Source organism: Vombatus ursinus, unplaced genomic scaffold (assembly GCF_900497805.2).
Source record: "Vombatus ursinus unplaced genomic scaffold, bare-nosed wombat genome assembly UNPS02004009.1, whole genome shotgun sequence".
NCBI classification, from domain to species: domain Eukaryota; kingdom Metazoa; phylum Chordata; class Mammalia; order Diprotodontia; family Vombatidae; genus Vombatus; species Vombatus ursinus.
The window spans coordinates 309,802-331,466 of NW_020943787.1; the positions used below are offsets into that span (position 1 = coordinate 309,802).

The following is a 21,665-nucleotide window of genomic DNA, read 5'->3' on the forward strand; positions in this document are numbered from 1 at the left end:
GCTCCGCCGTTGCCCAGGGGAGGGCGCTGGGCGTTCCGCCGTGGCCGAGGCAAAGACCGGCTACAAAAGAGGAGCCCCAGGAGCGGAGGAGGCCGAGGCTCGGAAGCCTGAGCGGGGCCGCAGGCTGGCTTTCTCCCGAGCCTGGTCAGTGTCCGGCGGCGAGTGGGCCCGCCCCCTCATCACTCCCCCCCAATAACTGCCCCCCCAATCACTACCCACCCACTTCCCGTCCCTCCTCCCCATCCTTCCTCGGGGTTCCCCTTGGACCGCCGCCTGCCTCCCCGGGAGCCCGCTCCTGGCTGGAGCCTCAGCCCGGTCTGCCCGCGCCCTTGCTCATGCCGGGAACCGAGGTTAACGTGGGCCCCCCTCCCATCCCGCTCACCGCCGACCCCGCCCCGCCCATCCCCCCGAAATCTGGTCCTCGCCGGCCGGGCAGTTGGGGAGGGGGGCTGCCTCTCTGAGAGAAGGCCTGGGGGTCTCCCGGTACCTTGGGGGTGCCGAGGGCCTCCGTGGGGCTCCTTGTGACGAAGTGTCCTTCTGCCTCCCCCTCGGATGTGGAGCAGGGGTTCGGGGACTGGTGAACCTCATTCCCCCCCACCCCCGCTGTGTTTTTCAGAGTGACTGGCGGCCTTTGTCATCGTGTGTGTGTGTGTGTGTGTGTGTGTGTGTGTGTGTGTGTGACTTTGTGCCTCCCGGGAGGGCCCTAGGGCTCCCCGGGGTCCGGGAGGCGCAGAGGTTGAGCAGACCCGGGTCGCGGAGGCGCCTCTCGGTGCGGCCCCCGCAGGGGCAAAGCCCTTTGCCCCCGTGGGGGTGCTCGGTGCCATCCCCGCCAAGGGCAGGGAAGGGCGCCGGGGCTGTGCGGCCCCAGGGGCCTGGTCACCAATGCCTTTACGGTGGTCGCTGCAAGGGGGTCTTTGCTCCTGCAAGCGCAGGAGACGAATGGCTGTGACCCAGGCCTGGGAGTTCAGTCCTGTGTTTGAGTGGGGGGATGCGGTCACGGATCCCCAGGGGAGCGGGCACAGTGCTGTCTAATGACTAAGATAGTATACTCACGGGGAACCGTGCCCAGGGCAGAAAGCAGGCAGTGTGGTGCAGTGAGCGGGTCGCTGGCGGCAGGGTCACAGGACTTGGGTTTACATTCTGGTTCTCTCACCTAGTGGGCAGGTGGGAACTTCTGCAGGCTGCATTTCTCCTCAATAAAGAGGAGGGCTTGTGGCCGTAGTGATTAGTGCAAAACGGGAAGAGAAAAGAGAACTCCATATTCATTTCATTCTCTCTTGGTAAAAAAAAAAAAAAAAAAAGTTATTTCTCTTCCAAATAACCAACTTCGTTCAGACATGGGAGTCAGATATACTTCTGTGATGAAGTTACTGGACAAGGAGATGCAGAGGAAAACGCATTGGTGGGGCTGGGGAGTTAGAATACATAGTTCTTTCATAAGAATGTGACTGAGTCAATTCTCTGGGAACCTTTCTTTCCTTATCTTGTAAAATGAAAAGACTGAGCAAATTAACTGCCAAGGTCCTTTCTAGACCTAAAATCTTTTATGATTATATGCATTTAATACTTTAAATTTTATCTTATAAGAAAACATTTTCAGAAAGCAGTTTTTTCTAAGCTGCAATTTTTAGACAAAATGATTACGTTTTGAAAACCCAAGGACCAAGGAAGTGGAGAAGATTTAGAGATTATCACACAAACCTGGTTAGTTCACATGACATCGGAGATTATTCCACCCTGGTAGCAAGCCACTCTGAACTGGGTCGGTCCTTGAATCACCTGGAGCCCTTGACTTTATGAATTGTTGTAGGAACCTCTAGAATTTGGGCCATTCTGATATAGCTTTCCAGAATCCAGAGTCACTTCCATACCACAAAAGAGCATCCAACTACAGTGTTTGAGTAAACTGTGGATCAGTATTCTTTTATTCAAATTCTTTTATGCTGCTTTCATTTATTCCCCTTCTTTTGTGTGGCCTTGTTAATTTTATGTGGCTAGGTAAGGTGAACTTTTATGGTCAAACTCTAATCATCCCTACTTTTTTTTTTTAAACAAAAGCATCCTTCAAACAATGTTTTACTATGACATTTTATTACAGCAATTTCACCAGCTGAAGTAGAATGAAGGCTCTCACATAGGTCACAACCCTTGCCTTTGTGTATTTGAGTTGTTGCTCAGTTGTTTTAGTCTAGTCTGACTCTTCATAACCCTATTTGGTGTTGTCTTGGCAAAGGTACTGGAGTGCTTTGCCATTCCCTTCTCCAGCTTAATTTACAGATGAGGAAACTGAGGCAAACAGGGTGAAGTGACTTGCCCAGGGGTCACATAGCTGTCAGTGTCAGAGGCCAGATTTGAACTTGGGAAGATGAATCTTCCTGGTTCCAGGCCAGCACTCTACCCACTGCACCACTTAGCTGTCTTAGGTATTTATAGTATGTAATGTACTAGTATAATGTACTTAATGTACTAAAGTACTAGTATTTGGAGTAGTAAATTTTTAATGAATTGTACAATTTTGTATAATTATTACCTCAGGTATTATGGGTATTCATAGATTTTTTAAAAAAATAAATAATAAATCCTCTTAGTTACCCTGGTTTCCTCTTTTGAGCACAGTGCACTTTTTTTTTTTTTTTTTTTTTGGCGAGGCAATCAGGGAAGTGACTTGCCCATGGTCACAGAGCTAATAACTGTCAAGTGTCTGAGGCCAAATTTGAACTGGGGTCCTCCTGACTGCAGGACTGGAGCACTATCCACTGCATCATCTAGCTGCCCTGACACAGTGCACTTTCTAACTAGGATCCAGTTTTCCACGTAATGTCCCAGAATTTTCTAGTTTTTTAGTGTTTAACAAAGTTTTCCCTCATTATACTGTTTCTGAGTGTTCCATTTGAATAGTAATTCACATCTCCTAGTTCTCAAAGCTTCAGATAGGTAGTGCAAGAATTATTATCCTCTGTTGGAAAGTTTGAGGCTCAGAGGTGAATGGATACAGCTAGTCAGTGTCAAACCATGGATATGAACCCAGGTCTTCTGGATCTAATTCCAGGGCTATTTCCATTAACTCAAACTCTCTTAAGGATGGAATATTCATGACCTCTTAGAGGTATATATGTTTTATCTTTGGCTATTACTAGTGGACTGACTTTTGGTTTGGAGATATTGCAGCCCAAGGGAGTCTATTTTTGATGTTGTTGTTCTCTGGGGGCCTAAGTACCAGAGGGTACAACAATGTTGGAAATGTGTTGTTTTTTTTTTTTTACGTTACTTATGGAAGTGCTGTTTCATCATAGTATTATAGTAAACCTCAATATCACAAGTCTTTGAAATTTATGATATGTAGCTGTCCAAAATTTTTTCATTTCACATGTCTGTATAGTTAATTACTAACAACAACTCATTAAAGGAGTGACTCACCTTTTGTGAGGACTCTTCAGGGACCAGCCCCAGCCCATGGCTGATAATTGCTGACTTACTTGGTATTCTGTAAGCAGTAAATGTGTGGTGTTTGTAGAGATCATGGATTTGTTTATGTTCTACCTATGAGTCTAGTCTTTTCTACTTAATTGTAAGTTCCTTGTGGGTGAAGATTGTAGTGGTATCCATTTTAAACTTAGAGGATTTACGTACTTATTGAATGAATGGGGGAAATGGCTTCAGTTTTACACGTTAATAGTTAAACTACTGACTTCGAAATATTTTATTTGTTTACGTGTTAGTAATGCAACATTAGGATCTTCAGAATGTACAATTCTCCACAGCATAAAAATGACATAGGACTGAGAAAATGATTTCTTATTTAGAATACTTTTGAAATATAAACCTTATAGTGATGGATCTTGTTTTTATTCCTTTATCTATTTTAAAGAGCATCCTGGTGCCTTCGATTGAATACATAGCCGGAAAATTTAGTAGAAGAGCTCCAATTGTCCAAAGATGTATTTTATCGTCTTAATATTTTAAACCTCAAACCAGTCATTATTTAGACTGATGCACTGGCAAAATATTTTACTGTACTTAGTTATATAGAATTGGAAGGGATTTCATTGGTTATCTGGGCCAACTTTCTAGTTATGAAAGATACCTCTTCACCCCTTACAGGTGCCCTCAGGGGTGATCATCTAACTTCTGGTTGAATACTTCAAGTGATGAGGGATTCACTATCTAATAAAGCACCTCGCTTCATTTTTTGGACTCCTTTAGTTGTTATAAGGCTCTTTCTAGCACCAGTTACCCTCCATATTAGTTTTACTCATTGGTCCTAGTTCTGCCCTCAGTAGCTCCGTAGAACAAATCCAGTCCCTCATTTACGGATTACTTTACATCTTTTTCTATAGGATGACAAGCTTTGTGACTAATATTTTGTTTAAAATAATTTATTTTTTGTAAGTTATTTAGATATAGCTAGTTTAATTAACTATAATGGCGCCTTCTCTCCATTATTGGTGGTTACTCTAGTTTGATCAAAAGATTTCTGACAATTGAGAAAAAATAATTTTTTTGTCATTTTTATGTACAGGAATCAAGCTGTTACGAAAACACAAATAATAAGAATGCTTCACACACTAGGTATTAAAAATTAGGAAACCAATTCACTGGAATTTATTGTACCATGGAAGAAATACCAGTGAGAGTTGCAGTAAGAGTTAGACCTCTGCTCTGCAAAGAAATTCTTCATGATCACCAAATATGTGTGAGACAGATTCCCAATACCCAGCAAGTTATCATTGGAAAAGACCGCATCTTCACTTTTGATTTTGTGTTTGGCAAAAATTCAACCCAAGATGAGGTTTATAGTACCTGTATCAAACCTCTAGTGGCATCATTGATGGAGGGATATAATGCTACAGTTTTTGCCTATGGACAGACTGGATCTGGGAAGACATACACCATTGGAGGAGGCCACATTGGTAAGATCCTTAAGCTCCTTTTACTTATATATGGTTATCTGGTTTACTACCAAGAAGCAAACTATGAAATGAGACTAATAAAAATAAAATAGAAGATCATGAAGTTACTACCTTTGAAGGATTCATCTTGACTGCTGAATTTGAATATTTTGTGTGTGCTTTCTTTTGAATTTGGACAGAGCGTGAGACTAATGATGATAATAATAATAGCTCACATTGAATAGCACTTGAAGATTTGTAGAGCACTTTACATTCTCCTAGGAGTTAGGAGACCTGTGTTGTAGTCTTTTACTTTTTGCCATTAACATGGGGTGACCTTGGGCAAATTCTTTTTTTTTTTCCTCTTAGGCCTAGGTATTACTCTATCAGTTGTTGTCTGTAAAAGTGTACCTCTCCTGTTTAAACATTAACAGCCTGGACACAGACTGGTTAGGGGAAGGAAGATCTCAGGAGTCTGAGGGAGGGAAGCATGAGGCTTTAAGGGTCCTTATTTACAAAAAGGAGATTGACTTTGCTTTTTCACATGGTCAGTGAGGTTCTTATTGGTTTCCCCTGCTCACCCTCCAACTTTCCCGCAACACACATATTCCTCCAAGATCTGTACTACTTGGAGCTGATGGGGTCAGAGGTCAAACTTTAACTTTATAGCAATCCTTTGGCTTATATATATATATATATATATAGATATAGATATAGATATAGATAGCCATTCTTGTCTACCCAAAGATCCAGGTTGGGAGGGGGGATTTTTTCCCGATGTGTGCTGTATCTGTGGACTCATTCTCTGGGCTCATTTCTTTTGTCCAAAGGTGGGGCGGGCAGAAGCTGACTGAGTCACCCAATCAATCAATAAATACATGGAGGCGTTGGCTAACAAAATGAGAAGAGGCTATATCTTTCTTTCTTTTAGTGGGTCTACCTCTTATTCTGTAACTCATCCATACTAGTCTATATATCTATCTTATCTATTATGTATCTGTTTCCTTATGCAGGACCATTCATTGATTTATTAAACTGGAAATAATAGAGATTCCCATTTGGATCTTACCAATGAGAAATTAGACATTTAAAGGAAGTAACCTTTCCTTCAAACCTTAGAAGGAGAGGACAGTTGGCTACTATTTTCTCAGTATTGTTTGGGAAGTTTCTCAATATTGTTTCTCAGATTATTTGGGAGAGTAGGAAAGCTGTTGATAACCATTCCCTCAGTGTATTAGGTAACTGAAAGCAATTGGAAAATGAAAGAGGAAAAAGCCACAACATGTTTTTTACTGCTGTTTTTTTAAGGCAAGGGATGATGGCAATAGATAAGGCTGGATGGGTCCAAAATCCCAAAGAAGGAGGTTATTTGGAGAGAAGAGCTTAATAATCCAAAGTTGGAAGAAAACAAAATAAATGGAGATGGCTTTTTTCATTCTAGTTCCATGATTTTGAATACAGACCCCAGCCTCTTTCTAGAGCTGAAAACAAATTACATAGGTCTTGTTTTAGTGTTTCATATGTCAGGGTATTTTGCATCTGTAAGTCAAAGCGGCAGACAAGTACTAGAGGCAAAAGAAAGGACACCAATGAAGCATAACCAACAGGCACAATGACACTGTGTGAATGCATATGCCAATTGTCATGTGTATTTCCCAACCATTTACTTAGAGGAACAAGGTAGGTTTAATCTGCCCTTTATAACTGATTTTGGCATTTGGTTCGAGTTGTGCAGCCTTTTGGTGTTTTCATTAGTGTTATTACAGTTATTATGCATATAGTTCTTTTGGTAAACTGTTTTTGTATTTGTATAGCTTTTCCCAGGTTTTTCTGAATTTCTCCTATTTTCTCATTCACAGCCAGGACTTGAACATGGATCCTCTGACTCCAAGTTCTGCATTCTTTCTACCACACCATATTAATTTACAAATGATTTAACTTTAGCCTTATTTTGTTGTCGTTACAGTTATATTTTCTTGCCAGACTCACCTTATTTTAGGCTTTACTACTGCTTACCTCATTTTTTACAGGATTGTGCCACACTTCTATATTCTTTATTATATAAGGGTAGGGGGTCAGTCCAGTCAGTCACCACCCCCCGCCCCAGTCCTGATAACTTTATCAGGTAGTACTTTTATGATCTCTATGGAATCAATCAAAGTCATTTCTACTAGGGGGGACAGAAAGTCTATTTTGATTGGCTGAGGGACTTGATGGAGGCCTAATGGGCTTGTATAATGTCATCAAGTCAGTTTAATATCATTGCCATTTGAGTAAGTTCTAGTTAAGGCCCTGAAAGTGAATCAGTCATTGGGAAGGAGGATATGAACCTCAGGATCCTCCCCTCTTACCTTCCCTGCCCCCACTTTGATCCTCAGAAGAAGATCATGTGGACTTCTGAGAATTGGAGGATTTTGGACATCCAATCTGCAGCTTAGACTTGAGAGCATTCCTGGAAAAGCTGATACAGTGTCAACTCCAGGGGCCCAGGGCAAACTAGACAAACTGAGGAATGCAGAATTGTGGAGTAAGACTAACAGGAGCCCAGTAGAGAAACTCTACCATTTCTACAGGGAACCTTATAAATGCCCCCACAAAGGGAGAAAAGAACTTCTAGCAACCAGGATTTAGGAGTTATCCATTTGCAACATGTGCTCTCTAATCTGGAGCCTACTTTTCCCTGCACCAGGGGTGGGGAACCTGTGGCCTTGAGTTCTAGGTCCTTGGGTGTGACCTTTTGACTGAGTCCAAGTTTTACAGAACAAATCCTTTTGTGAAGGGGATTTGTTCTGTGAAGTTTGGCTTCAGTCAAAGGGCTGCCCTTGAGGACCTAGAAGGCCACATGTGGCCTTTAGGCCACTGGTTCCCCACCCTTGCCTTGGACTTTATATATACTTGTGGGAGAGTGTCACAGACTTTTTTTTTTGGTGGGAGAGGGTATGTTTTGTACCAACTGTTTTTTTTTACCATTCACTTACCTTATGTTTGCCTTAGTAAATATATTGAAGCCTTGAATGATGTGAGTTTGAATAATGTATCATTCAATTTTAGGCAAATTATAAAATGATACTGGGTTGTGTTTAATGTGAACCAAAATCCAACTAATGGAATACTGAGGTTTTAACACACTGTCATCAGTTTGCATTTGGCTGTCATCGCATGTGAATGTGATTTGTTGCTGTGTACCATATGATCAATAAGTTAATTTTTTTTAAAAGAGCCTATAACAAAAGGAAGAGTACTTCACATGGAAACACTGACAGTACCAAAAAAAAAGTTTGTTCATGCCTTAGAACAAAAATTTGTTGTAATTAAATGACAGGAATGTGGTCATAGGAACTCTAGTATTAGATATTAGAATGCCTGAATCTGTGGTACAGAATATTGTAAAACACTTAGGCGAAATAAAAGAAAAAGACAAAATTTCATCCAACTTTTTGTGTTTTGCAAACAGTCTAACAAATAGAAGTGTTGTAGTGATAAAGCATCTTTTAATAACCATATGGATTGAAGATTATAGTAAAAAATGCATTTCTCAGCAGAGCAGCCATTTAGACAAAATCTTTGAGTTTATTTAAGACAGTAAAAGAAAATGGAAATGAAGTGGATGGTGGAGAAACTTTTACTATAAGTGTTGGTCAGTTTGCTTTAAAAATTGAGTTTAATTGCATAATGTTGAAATTACTGAGAGGAGGCCAGTGCAGATAAGAATGCCGCATCTAAATAGCCTCATTGAAGAAAGTCATTGAAGAATGTGGATGAACATGTTTTTAATGTGGATGAAATAGGTTTATTTGGAAAAGGATGGATTTCTAAAAACTTGTATTGCTTAGAAAGAAAAAAAAACTTAATCTGTGTTTAAAGTGCCTAAGAATTGCCCAACACTTTTATTGAGAGGTAACAAAGAAAGGATTTAAAATTAAAACCAGCACTTGTTTATTGGTCCCAAACTTCTTGCACTTTGAGAGGCTATAACTGTCAGTCCCTTGCAGCTCTTTGGTGGTCAAATAAGAAAGCATTCGTGGAAGTTAAGATAGTGGAATACCAGGAAGAACTGCAGGGAGCTCCATCCTCACCTCTCTTCCCACTTCCCCCCTAAAAAACGACCCTACTCCAAACAGAGCTAGAAAATGCATCACACTGAATCCTGATGGAGAAATTCAAGAAAAAGTCACAGTGTGTCATTTGTCCAGCCCAGTTTGTCACAGGGGATAGAGAAGTCTGTGGACTGTCTAGGGACAGGACCTGGAATGAAGCATATCATACATAGAACACTCAGTGGTCCAGAGAGAGGCTGTGCACCAGGGAGGTCCCAGAACCATAGCAGGGCACTGAATGCATCATTTAGGATGGGTCACATATCTAGGATGGGTTGAGATGTGGTTCTGTGTTGTGTGTCTAAGGTTGCAAGATTTAGGCAAGTTAGCAGCTCGTGGTATAGCTCAGACCCCAGACTCAGAGCAGGGGTTCACTCCCAGCATTTAACCCATTCAGAAGCTTACAGAGGGATAACCAGGGCAGGAATTCCAGATCAAAGGGAGCCTTCAGTTCTGACAATCTGAACTGGCCGAGCCTCCCAAATGGCTCATATGGGCAGAGTCCTGCAGCAGTATACTCTTGCCCAGATTCCAACCCAGTTCAGGAACTTGCAGAGCTCAGTCCACACGGGCGGTAATCAAACTGCCTTTCATGAGACCACTTTGAGTCCACTGAAAGTTTTTCAGTCTCTAGCCTGTCCTTGAAATCCTAGAATAACAGAGAACCTCAAGAAAGCAGCAACAGGACCAGTCCGGACCTCTCCGGAAGTGTGCAGAGCCCAGTCCTAAGACCAAATCTGAAGTTAGGAAGTAGTCCAGAAGAATGAGCAAATAAAAAAAAAAGAATCCCCCCATAAAGAATTATTGTGTTGACAGGAACACTCAAGATATAAACCTCAGAAGAGAAGCACTACAAAAAATTTGCAAACAAAGCCTCAGAGAAAAACACAGCTTGGGCACAAACACAACTAGAATTCTTAGAAGAGATTAAAACAAGAATTAAAAATGTTTTTATAAGTGAAAAGAGTGTACTTAAGGAATAAAATTGAAAATAAGTTAGATCTATGGAAGAACCATTTGGAAAGGGAATTAACAGCTTGGCATGAAAAATATAAAACTCTGCCTCAGCAACAAACTCCCTGAAAATTCAAATGGATCAGATAGAAGCCAATGATTTTTTGAGACCACAAGAAATATTAAAACAAAGTAAAAAACAACTGAAAAAATAGAGGAATATATGTAAGTTATCTCATAGTAGAAACAACTAACCTGGATAACAGATAAGGAAGAAAAAAAATTAAGCATCATTGGATTACCTGAACACCATAAAAAAAAGAACCTAGAACATGATATTTTAAGAAATAATAATAATGATGATGACAGTAATAATAATAATAGCATTTGTGTGTCTGGTATCATGCTAAGCACTTTACAAATATTATCTCATTTGATCCTCACAACAACTGTGGGAGGTAAGTACTATTATTATCCCCATTTTACAGATGAGGAAACTGAGGCAAACAAGAGGTTAAGTGACTTGCCCAAGGTCACACAGCTAGTGTCTGAGGCTTGATTTTAATTTGTATCTTCCCGACCAGAAGGTATAGTGCAAACAGAATCCACCTGTGGCTTGCTGAAAGAAACTCCAAAATGAAAAGTCCCAGAAACATCATAATCAGAATCCAGAGCTTTCAGGTCAAAGATAAAATTCTGCAAGCATCAAGAAAGAATGAATTCATGTACTGAGTAGCCGTAGTCACCATCACACATGATGTAGAGCCATCACGAGAGAAACAGAGAACTTGCAATATGATGTTCTAGAAGACAAAGGATATGTGTTTACAGCCAATAATAATTTATCTAGCAAAACTGAGTATTGTGCTACGAGGGGGAAATGGATCTTTAATGAAATAGAGGACTTCCTAGCATTCTTGAAAAAAAGACCAGAACTGTGGAGAAGCGTTGAAGTTCCAACACAGGAACTGAGAGGAACAGAAAAAGGCAAATGCAAATGAACAATCATAAGGGACCAGACAAGGACAAACTACATCTGCTAGACTATGTGTAAAGATTTAATGAAATTCCAGAGGCTGTGCAATAACTACCTGCCTTCACTTCTGTCTAATATATGGGTCTTCAGAAAATCTTTTGTTTAGGTATATAGCCACATTATTCTCTTCAGGCAGCTCCCCCACTTATACCTCATTGGAATTAATTCTCTTCGTGTTTTCACAATAAAACTTTCAAGAACTCACTCCTCTTGGACAGACTTTCCCTGTAGAATATTAGGCAATGTGATCCAAACTACTATTTCTCTGAAATCTAGGACATGTCATCCTAAGCCCATCTTTTCTCTGTGGTAAAAGTCCAAGAGTCCTGTCATTTCTCCTTTGGCAACCATTTCTTCTATACTAACCAATGTTAGTTCTAGATTAGTACTTGCCTTGTCACTTTCTTCACCCTCTGAGAGGATATCGCTGCTCTATCATAGTAGGAATCCTTAGTTGTTTGCTTCTGTCTCCTCAGATGTTCTGTGGTAGTGGTGTCAAACTCAAAAACAGTGGCCTCTAAATTGTACATAAGGATCCCAGCAGGTTGCATATTGACTTAGAAAACCATTAGTATTACCTATGTTTTGTTGAATTTTTATTTATTTATGTTTGTTTATTTTATTTCTTTTGTTAAGTATTTCCCAATGACATCTTAATCTGATTTGGTCACCACTGGAAAGACCGATGAGCCACATACCATAGGCGAGCTGGTGTTTGACACTTCTTCTGTTCTTTGGTATTTTCCCACAGCAATATTACTTCTGTTTCTCCCTCCATTTAGCTTTCCCTAAGTGCTAGGTCCCCCTTTGCTATCTCCTTTATTTAGGGATCTTTTCACATGAGTATCATTATTATTATTATTATTATCATCATTATTATTATTATTATTACTATTTGCTTTTTTGGTGAGGCAGTTGGGGTTAAGTGACTTGCGCAGGGTCACCCAGCTAGTAAGTGTCAAGTGTCTGAGGTCAGATTTGAACTCCGGTCCTCCTGACTCCAAGGTCAGAGCTCTATCCACTGCACCACCTGGCTGCGCCCATATGAGTATTTCTTATTGATATACATCACTACTTTGCTTCAGCTACACTACCTTTCCCTCCATTATTTTCCTTTTCAATATAGTATAATCTTCTAGTCAGGAAACACCTTCTTCTAGATATCTTTGAAACTTACTTATGAGGTCAGTTTTTTTTTTCCCTAGCATTAAAAGGTCAAGTTCACCATATAGCCCACATTTTGTGTATATGTTGGCACATGCGAAGTCATCGGTTTGATTATTGACTCCTTCCTTGGATTTGGTTTCCTGGAGATCACTGGGCATTTCTACTGTTCTACCACTTTCTTTGTTACCTGATGGTCTCTGTAATATTTAACTTGGTGGATATTCATAAGCTGTTTTCTTGCTTCCTTCTTTATTCTATTCAAAGCACTCTGAACCAAATTGTAAGAGTTCTTAAAATATGTTTTTGTTGTCCCTTGGTAGGTACACTCCTTCCCTGGCCAAAAGCCTTTTATTGTAAGCCATGATTGAGAAATTCAAATTCTGTCCAAAACATCATCTTCTTACCATAAATTCTCCTCCAACCCAAAGCATCTGCCTTTAAATGGTGTGAGTGATGAAAACCTTGAGACTGTTCATTGTGATCTCATTATTCCCTTCAATTCATTGTCCATTTGCCTCTATATCTCTTTCCATATTTTTCCTTTTATTTAGTTGCAAGGTGTCTATTCTTCTGGTTCTACATTCCTTGCTCTGCCTTACTTCATATGACTTTTTTTTCAAATATTACATGCTGTAACATTTTTCACATTTATAACGTCTTTGTGTAATCTTTTAAAGAACAAATTATGGCAAAATTATAGCTGTAGTTTTTTTTTAACTACAAATAGTTGGTAGATTATCCCTTTAATAAAAGTAAAGAATTTTGGGTACTTAGATAAATTTGTTTTTTTCCATTTTTTTAAGATTTGTTTTTTAAGATATGATTTAGAGACTATTATACTACTTCTCTGAAATACAGCTATTTATTTATTTTGAGTTTGAATGAATAATAAATTATTTTTTGTAAGGTTAGAGAATGTATGGGATGTTCTTGTTAAACAAATATTCTTATAAACAGAAAATTTATAGCCAACAATGTAACATATGAACTAAACCAGAATGTATAGACCACCTCAATTTTTTGCTATATAATGCTTTCTTGGACACCAGGTCAGAAAGTAGGGTTATTTATTTCTGGCAACCTGTTAGTATGAAGTACGTTCATACAGGTTAGCTTGCCACCACCATTTTTGTCCATTAGATGGCCACCCTGCATTATTTGTAAGGAAAATTCAGCTGTTATTTATTTTCCCTGTGACTATAAACTGAAGAATCAGTGTAACTAACAATTTTGAAACAAATACAAAAGAATAAATTTTGAAAGTTAGAAATGAAATATAGAGAATTGAAAATTAAGATAGTATTGATAAGATAAAAGTTTTGTTTTTTTAAAGACTAACAAAATCTGATTAAGAGAGAAAGGTAATAAACAAGGTTGGGAAGCTAAATGTTGCAGTGGATTGAGTACTGGGCCTGGAGTCAGGAAGACTCATCTTCCTGAGTTCAAATCTGGCTTCAGACGCTTACTAGCTGTGTGACCATGGACAAGTCACTCAACCCTGCTTGCCTCAGTTTCTTCATCTGCAAAATGAACTAGAGAAGGAAATGGCAAACCACTCCAGTATCTTTGCCAAGAAAACCCTAAATGGGGTCACAAAGAGTTGGACACAATGAAAAATGACTGAACAAGACAAGAAAGAACAAGGTTAATTCATAACAAGTGCAGAAGAAATAAAGAGAATTACCCAAACCTGTCATATATAGTTATATGCCTGAGAAACTGAGAATTAGAAGTAAATGGATGAATTTCTACCAAAAAACATAAACTTAACTAAGTTCAGAAAAAGATTTTTGAACCACCCAGTTCAAGAAAAAGAAATTGGAATAACCCATAAATGAACTTCCAAAGAAAAACCCTTAGACTTGATGGTTTTAAAAGTGAATTCTATCAAACATTGAAAGAATAATTAAAGCTATAAAAATAATTCTCCAAATATAAAAAAGGATGGCACTCAAGCAAACACCTTTTATGAGAAAAATGTGATCTTAACACACAAACCAAAGAGGCAAAAAGAGCAAAAACCTTAGATTAATATTAGTAATGAATAGTGATACAAATATTTTAAGTAAAATGATTAAAAGGACACTAAAATGCATAGTGAAAATTCACAAATTGGATTTACATCAGAGGTAGAAGAATGTAATTCAACATGAAGACAATTAGCCTTGTCACATCAACAACAAAAACATGATCAATTCAATAGATGGAGAAAAAACGTAAGCATTGAAGGGTGCCTCTAAAGTATATCCTAGGTATCACTGGTGTAGTGTACAAACGGCTGACTTTGAAATCAAGAAGATCTGGGTCCGAACTGTGCATCTGAACCCTACTTGTCTGTATGATGCTAGGCAAATCACTTTAATCTTGTGCTCTAGGCAACTCTGTATAATGTGCTTAAACTGCATTGGTAAAGAGAGTTTCCTTGGCTAAGTTCCCTATATCACTGAACTAGCAAATTAAACCCCTATCTCTATATATGTAAAACCAACAATTAATATTTGGATTTTTTGTTTGTTTTTGCAATTGAGAAATACTAGTTTTCCCAGTACAAATGGGGTGAAACAAAGATGTGTCTACTTCCCACTATTATTTGATGTAGTTCTAAAAATGCTGGTTATTACAGAACAAAAAGCACAATTAAAGTATGAGCAGCAGCAAGTGTGAGACAAAATGGTCTCTATTTGCAGACATTGTGGGGCATCTATGAGAAAATAGCAAACAAATTAGTCAAGCTGGTTAATAGCTTCAGTAAAGTGGCAGATATGAAATAACCTATATTTCTGTAGAGTAAATAACTACAAAATGTATTGGCTTTAGCATTGGAGAGATGTTTGAAAAAAAAAACAGATTGGATGCTGGGGGGAAGGATGGTGATGAGTGAGGAACTGAGGATGACACCTAGGTTACAAACCTGGGTGACTGGGAGGATGATGGTCCCCTCTATAATAATAGGCAAGTTAGGAAGAAGGGAGGGTTTTGTTGAGTTTAAGGTGACTACAGGACATTCTAGTTCAAGATGTTCAGTCTGCAGTTGTAGATGTGAGACTGAAGTCAGGAGACCTGAGAGAGGTTAGGGCTAGACAAATCAATTGTTGTTTAACTGTTACGTTGTTTTTTAACTTTTACTAAGTCCATTTTGTCTTCCAACTGGACTGTAGACCCTTTGAGGGCCTTGGACTTCTTGGTGTTCCCTATAATACCTTGTACAAAGTTGCAGTTAAGTCAGTTTTTTAAAAAAAATTACATTTAATATAGTTATATTGGAAAGGTAGAATTGATAAACAGTGGAGATTATGAAATACTAGATAAATCACATTTCACTGTTTTTAATATTGATGCATATATTAAAGCACATACAACTTCACAGATCTGATTTTTTTAGAAATTGATAAAGAAATTGATTTTTGAAGAAGTTTTTAGTATTTTGATGGGTCTGTGCTCTTATTCTACCTAGCCCACATCTCTCTATCTTGCCTAATAGGGTAGCATAAGAGACTGTCAAAAGTTTTACCAAAATATAGGTAAAGATGAATTCATAATTTCCTTTGCCTTCTAGTCTTCTTAGATATTTTGATGGCTCTGTGCTTTCATCAATTTAGATACCGTCTCTCCTGATGCAGATCACAGCCTGAACAGCCACGCCATTTCATGCTGTGTGACTCTTGTTCATGTCCTCCCATGCATCCTCTGTGGGGATTCACCTTCCATGCTGGGGACCTTCCTCTAAATCCTTTCAAGTTGTGAAGCCTCCAGTGGAATACATGGGCTGACCATTGTTAGCCTTCTCTTTTATCACATGATGGCCCCACTGTCTTTTCTGAATGTACATGTCTCCGAAGACATCCTTATGCTGCTTTTCCTGTGCATTTCTTTGTTGGTAATATTTCACAGCCTACCCATGTCCACCATATAGCTGTCTTCATAAATGAAATTTATGGTAGCATCCTCTTTTTCTACATTTTCAGCATCAGTTGCTGAGGATAGAAAAGGCATCATTCCACATGCCATCCAAGACCCATTTCAAAGCCTTTCTCAAAATAGCAGCGTTGCTTTTAACATAAAAGTATCTTACATAGAAGTCTATAAGGAAGACCTCCGAGATCTGCTAGAATTGGAAACATCAATTAAAAATTTACAGATCAGAGAAGATGAAAAAGGAAACACAGGTAAAGAAACCGACTTTAGTGAATTCAATCAGTATGTTAGTGAATAATCCTTAAAAGTTTTATCCCTCGCTGTGCTTCACTTCTTAAAAAAAAAAATAAGTAATGGGGGCAGCTAGGTGGTGCAGTGGGTAGAGCACCGGCCCTGAGGTCAGGAGGACCTGAGTTCAAATCCAGTCTCAGGCCAAGCACTTGACATTTATTAGCTGTGTGACCCTGGGCAAGTCACTTAACCCCAATTGCTTAAAAAAGAAAAAAAATAAGGTAATTGCAAAATATTTTTGCCTTTCCTTGAAAGGCAAATAGTTTATGAATTGCTAGTAGACTTTATGATAAACCAGGCAGATGAGAAAATAGGAGCTTAGAATAGTTATTAAAATAATTTATTTTGTACCTACTCAGTTATTGTAATTCACTCAGGGCTGTACCGAAGTGAAATTCATAGGAGAAATGTAAAGGAGACAGTGTATACTTTGGTACTTTGTTTTCCTTCACTCTTACAACACTACTGACTCACCTTTCTTAGTCACACATGTCATTGATAATCCTTTGTCATTTTTTTGTACATAGATAATTAATGGTAACATCCTATATAGCCTGTTTACATCCACTGTATTCCTCTCCCTTGCCCCTTGAGTCACTTTCTTTTTTTTCTTTCTTTTTCTTCTTTTTCTTTTTCTTTTTTCTTTTTTCTTTTTTGCTTTTTTTTCTTTTTTTGGTGAGGTGATCAGCGTTAAGTGACTTGCCTAGTCACTTAACGCGGGTACTAAGTGTCTGAGGCTGGATTTGAACTCAGGTCCTCCGGACTCCAGGGCCAGAGCTCTATTCACTGCACTACCTCACTGCCCCACTGAGTCACTTCCAATTGTGATTGTTTCAAGATCAAGGTTTTCCTACCTTCACAGCCATATGACACCAACAGGAGAAGGTTGGCATTAAAAAGGAAGATATTTGTGCTTGGGATCCTGAAAAACCATTTATAGTTTCCCAAATGCAGTCCAGTCTTCTGTCTTTCTCCTGTTCGGTTCTGGACTAAACATCCACAGTACTACCTATCTCAGAAAATATGTACTGGCAGATTAAAACCAAGTTGTTAAAGTTCAGAAACGAAAAAAAAGCAATGTTAGAGGACTGTAATATTCTTGACAGAAATTACTTCTGTATTCAGAAGGTCTGGGTAATAGTCTAAGTTCTATCACTTATTACTTGTGATCTTAGATAAGTTCCTTCTCCTTTTGGGGTTTCAGTTTTCTCCCCTATAAAATGGAGAGTCCCTGAGGGATTGTGATTTTTTTGATTCTTTATTTTATCTGTTGGTTTTGTTTTCCCAGAGCACAAAGTGAGAACTCAGGAAAAATATGGTAGTTAATGGATTATCAAACTAACTTTAGGGCCTCTAAGTGACAGGGAGGCAGGCTAGGAGAGTGTGCTGACGAAAAGAAAAGTGGCACAATCTTTCGTGGCTCTTAGTGCTCCTAAGGAGCATGAATGGAAACTTCCTCACCTGCCCTCTGTGATCCTCAGCCTACCTTCCCAGGCTTGTTTCACATTAGTCCCCAGCACCAGCCCTAGTCCTGTTTGGCTGGATGTCATTGTATTGCTGTCTGTAGGCTGCCCCTGTCTAGTGAATAGCCTTTTCCCTCATTTTCAACATTTAGATGCCTTTTCCTTTAAACGTTTTATTTTTTTTTAATTGTAAACCTAACAATCAACAAACACAAATGTTTTAGTGAACAAAAATGAATAAGAAAGGGGATTGTAAAGGAAATTTAAAACTTTTGTTGTATGGTTTTGGTTTTGGATGTTTATTATTATTAGTTCACCAATATACTAAAAAAGAAAGTCTGGTCTTTGCTTGTGTGTCCCTCTGCCCTTCTTTTTGTTTTCTTCTCTGCATCTACAAGGAGATGTTTGACTGAAGCTTTTTTTCATGCCTATCTTTATCTAGTACATTACCACCTTCATCCATCTCTTAGTAGACCTCTCTTATAACAAATATTTGTAGTCCAGCAAAACAAATCATTACATTAGCCATGTCAGAGAATGTATATCTCATTCTGCATATATGGTCTGTCACCTCTTTGCCAAGAGACAGAAAATAGGTTTCACCATGAGTCTTTTGAAGTTACTATGGTATGCTGCTTTGATTAGAGTTTTGAGTTCTTTCAGTTTCCCTTTACATTATCATTGATATTAGAGCTTAAATTGTTCACTTAGTTCTTTTAATTTCATTTTTCATCAGTTTATAAAATTCCATTACATTCATGTGCTTGTTGGCCTGTTACAACTACTCCCCAAAGTTGCTGTTTTCCTTTTTTTGCTGTCTTTGCCAATCTATCGGATATGAGGTGAAATTTCAGGTTTAATTTATATTTCTCTTGTCATTAGTGATTTGGAGAAATTTTTATATGATTGTTAATAGTTTCACATTTCTTTATTTGAGAACTTCCTCCATATCCTCATATAGGTATCGATTCTCTGTGTAACTTGGATAGTAGATTTTTATTAGAGATATTTTTTGGGTGAAAATTTTCTCCAAGTTAACTATTTACCTTCTAATTCTAATTGCAATAATATTGCTTATTCAAGAGCTTTGAAATTATCCAATTTATCATTTAGGATCATCTTATTTCTTATTTTCATTTGTTCTTTATGACATTTCTCACATATATCTCTTTCTTTCCACTCACACAGCCCCACCCCAGTTCAGACCCTCAGAACTTCTCACTTGGACCATTGCATTAGCTTTCTAATCTATTTAGTGTCCCAGCTGCAAATCTCTCCCGACTCCAATCCATCCTTACTCAACTGCTAGTGACTATTCCTAAAGAGTAGGTCTGACCACATCATATTCAGCTTCCCCTTCTCTCCTTTACCACCAGTAAACTCGAGTCACTCCCTATTACTTCCAGGATCAAATATAATATAACTATAATATCCTCTAACTAACAAATAAATAAAGCCCTTCTCAACCTGTCCTCTTCCTGTATTTCAGCCTTCTTAGACTTTATTACCTTTGATCCAGATACAGTGGCCTATTTTATATTCCTTGAGCAGGATAATCTTTCCTTCTGTTTCCATACATGTTTTTTAAAATTAATTTATTTTAAACTTAAATACTAAAACTTAAATATACAATAAGAAAAGAAAATAAAACATATTATAAACTTACATACTGAAACTTAAATACAAAATAAGAAAAGAAAAAAGAAACATTGCCATGTGCACAGCCAAACGTAAGAGAGGATTCAAAATATACAACAGTAAATGTCCATTTTAAGAAAGCCTATATAATAAATACTATGCATTATGTTCAGAACTGTCCATTTTCTCTTTGCTTTCTTGTAAGTTTTCTTTTGTTCTCTGCTGTTCACTTTTTACTTTGTTCTTTTTTTCTCTCCTCCTTCCTTCCTTCCCCCAAGATGGCTACATTTAAGCACAGATAGACACACACACACACACACACACACACATACACACACACATACATATATACACACATACACACATACATATACAAAATACATATATACACACAAAGATATAAACACTTTTTATATTTTACCTTTTACCTTTCCTTGTGTTTTCAGAGCTGAAAACATTTCAGGCACTGTGCCTAGAACATAGTTAAGCACTAATAAATGCTTATTGATTGACAACCCCTTAGCCATAGTTGTAAAAGGCATATTATTTATTTCTTCTTTATTTTTATATGAACTTGAATATTTAGGGTTTGCAACCATTTGGAGTTTATTGTGGTATATGATATAAAATGGGGATTTAAGTCTAATTTCCTCCTGACCACTTAATAGTTTTCTTAGCAATTTTTGTGAGATAAGAATTCCTTAATCTAGTAGTTGATATCTTTGTTTTTTTTTAACCTGACGCTGCTACCATATTTGATTAGTTCTAGATTCTGTTTTCATAATTTATTCAATTGATCAACTTTTCTACTTTTTAACAAGTACCAAATTATTTTGATGATTATTACTTTATGGTATAGTTTAAAATCTGGCAGTACTAGTTTCCCTTCATTTATATTTTTAAAAATTGTTTCAGTTGAGATTCTTGACCTTTTGCTCTTCCCACTGAATTTTGTTCTTATGTTGTCTAGTTCTGTAAGGTAGAACCAGGACCAAATTAAAATAGTTTGGGTCATTTTTTATTTTATTCTATGTGTTACCAGATGGTGGCACCAACTGGTAGCATTTGGTGGTTTAAGGTAGAAGGTAAAAGGAATAGATAGTCTCTTCTCTTCCTTTGGAGTGTGGTCATAGTAATTCTTCCCAAACCATACCTTGGTAATTTGAAATGGCACTAAATATGTAAAGAAAAAAAATTAGGTAGTTTCATTATTTATGTTGCCATGGCCCAACCATAAAGAATTAATATTTCTCTAAGCATTTAATTTTTCCTTCATTTCTATTTAGTGTCTTGTAGTTTTATTTATTCTCTTCTTTCAGAGTTTTTGTGTCTCCTCTCTTTCTTAGTTCTTTTCCTGTCTGACTTCCCCTTCTCAATCTCTTTTCCTAGATCTTTATCTGTGTCTTGTTTGCTCCCTGGATGTCCATCTACCATTCCTCTGTCATGGATCCTTTTTTTCTTTTTTCTCTGCACTTTCTTTCAGTGATCCTATCAGTGCTCACAGGGTCAATGGTCATTTCTCTGTAGGTTTCTCTCAGATCTGGCCTTATCTTTCTCATGAGTTCTAGTCCCACTGGCCTGTAGGCATCTCAAACTCAACATGTCCAAAACAGAACTCATTATCTTTCCCTGAAAACTCTTCTCTCACCTGAACTTTGAGGAACCATCATCTTTGTAGTTACTTAGGTTCGCAACTCATCTCTCTCTTTCTTGCTTATTCCATATATCAAGTCAGTTTTCAAATCTTGTAATTTCTTTCTCTATAATAATGTTTCCATATGTCCTCTCTCTCCATTCACACAGCAACCATCCTAGTTCAGCCTTTCATTGCCTCTCACTTGAACAATGAAAATCGCCTTCTAGCTATTTCACACACAGGGAGAGTGATCTCCCTGCCTCAAGTCTCTCCCCAACCACACTTCATTCTCCACTTACCTGTGGAAGGAATTTTCCTGAAGTATAGGTCTGTTCATGTCACCATCTATTCATCAAACTCTAGTTGTTTCCTGTTGCTTCCTGGTCAAATGTAGAATCTTCTTTTCCTCATTTTAAAGTTGTTCACAACCTGGCCCCTTCCTACCTTTTTCCATCCCCTTATATTCTGCTCCCCTTCATGTACTCTGTGATCCTGCCATACAATTCTCTGGTTGTTCCTCACACAAGAGATTTCATCTTCCATAACCGTGCCTTTGCATTGGTTGTTCTCCATGCTTGG

General features: G+C 38.2%; 1 protein-coding gene across 1 annotated transcript in view; it reads left to right on the forward strand.

The window, feature by feature from the left end:
• Positions 1-4,612: 4,612 nt before the first annotated feature.
• LOC114053164 (kinesin-like protein KIF27) overlaps positions 4,613-21,665 on the forward strand; it is an 81,772-nt gene continuing 64,719 nt past the window's right edge. Inside the window, 2 exon segments of the mRNA XM_027876064.1 lie at positions 4,613-4,910; positions 16,109-16,309. Coding sequence (XP_027731865.1) covers positions 4,613-4,910; positions 16,109-16,309 — 499 coding nt within the window.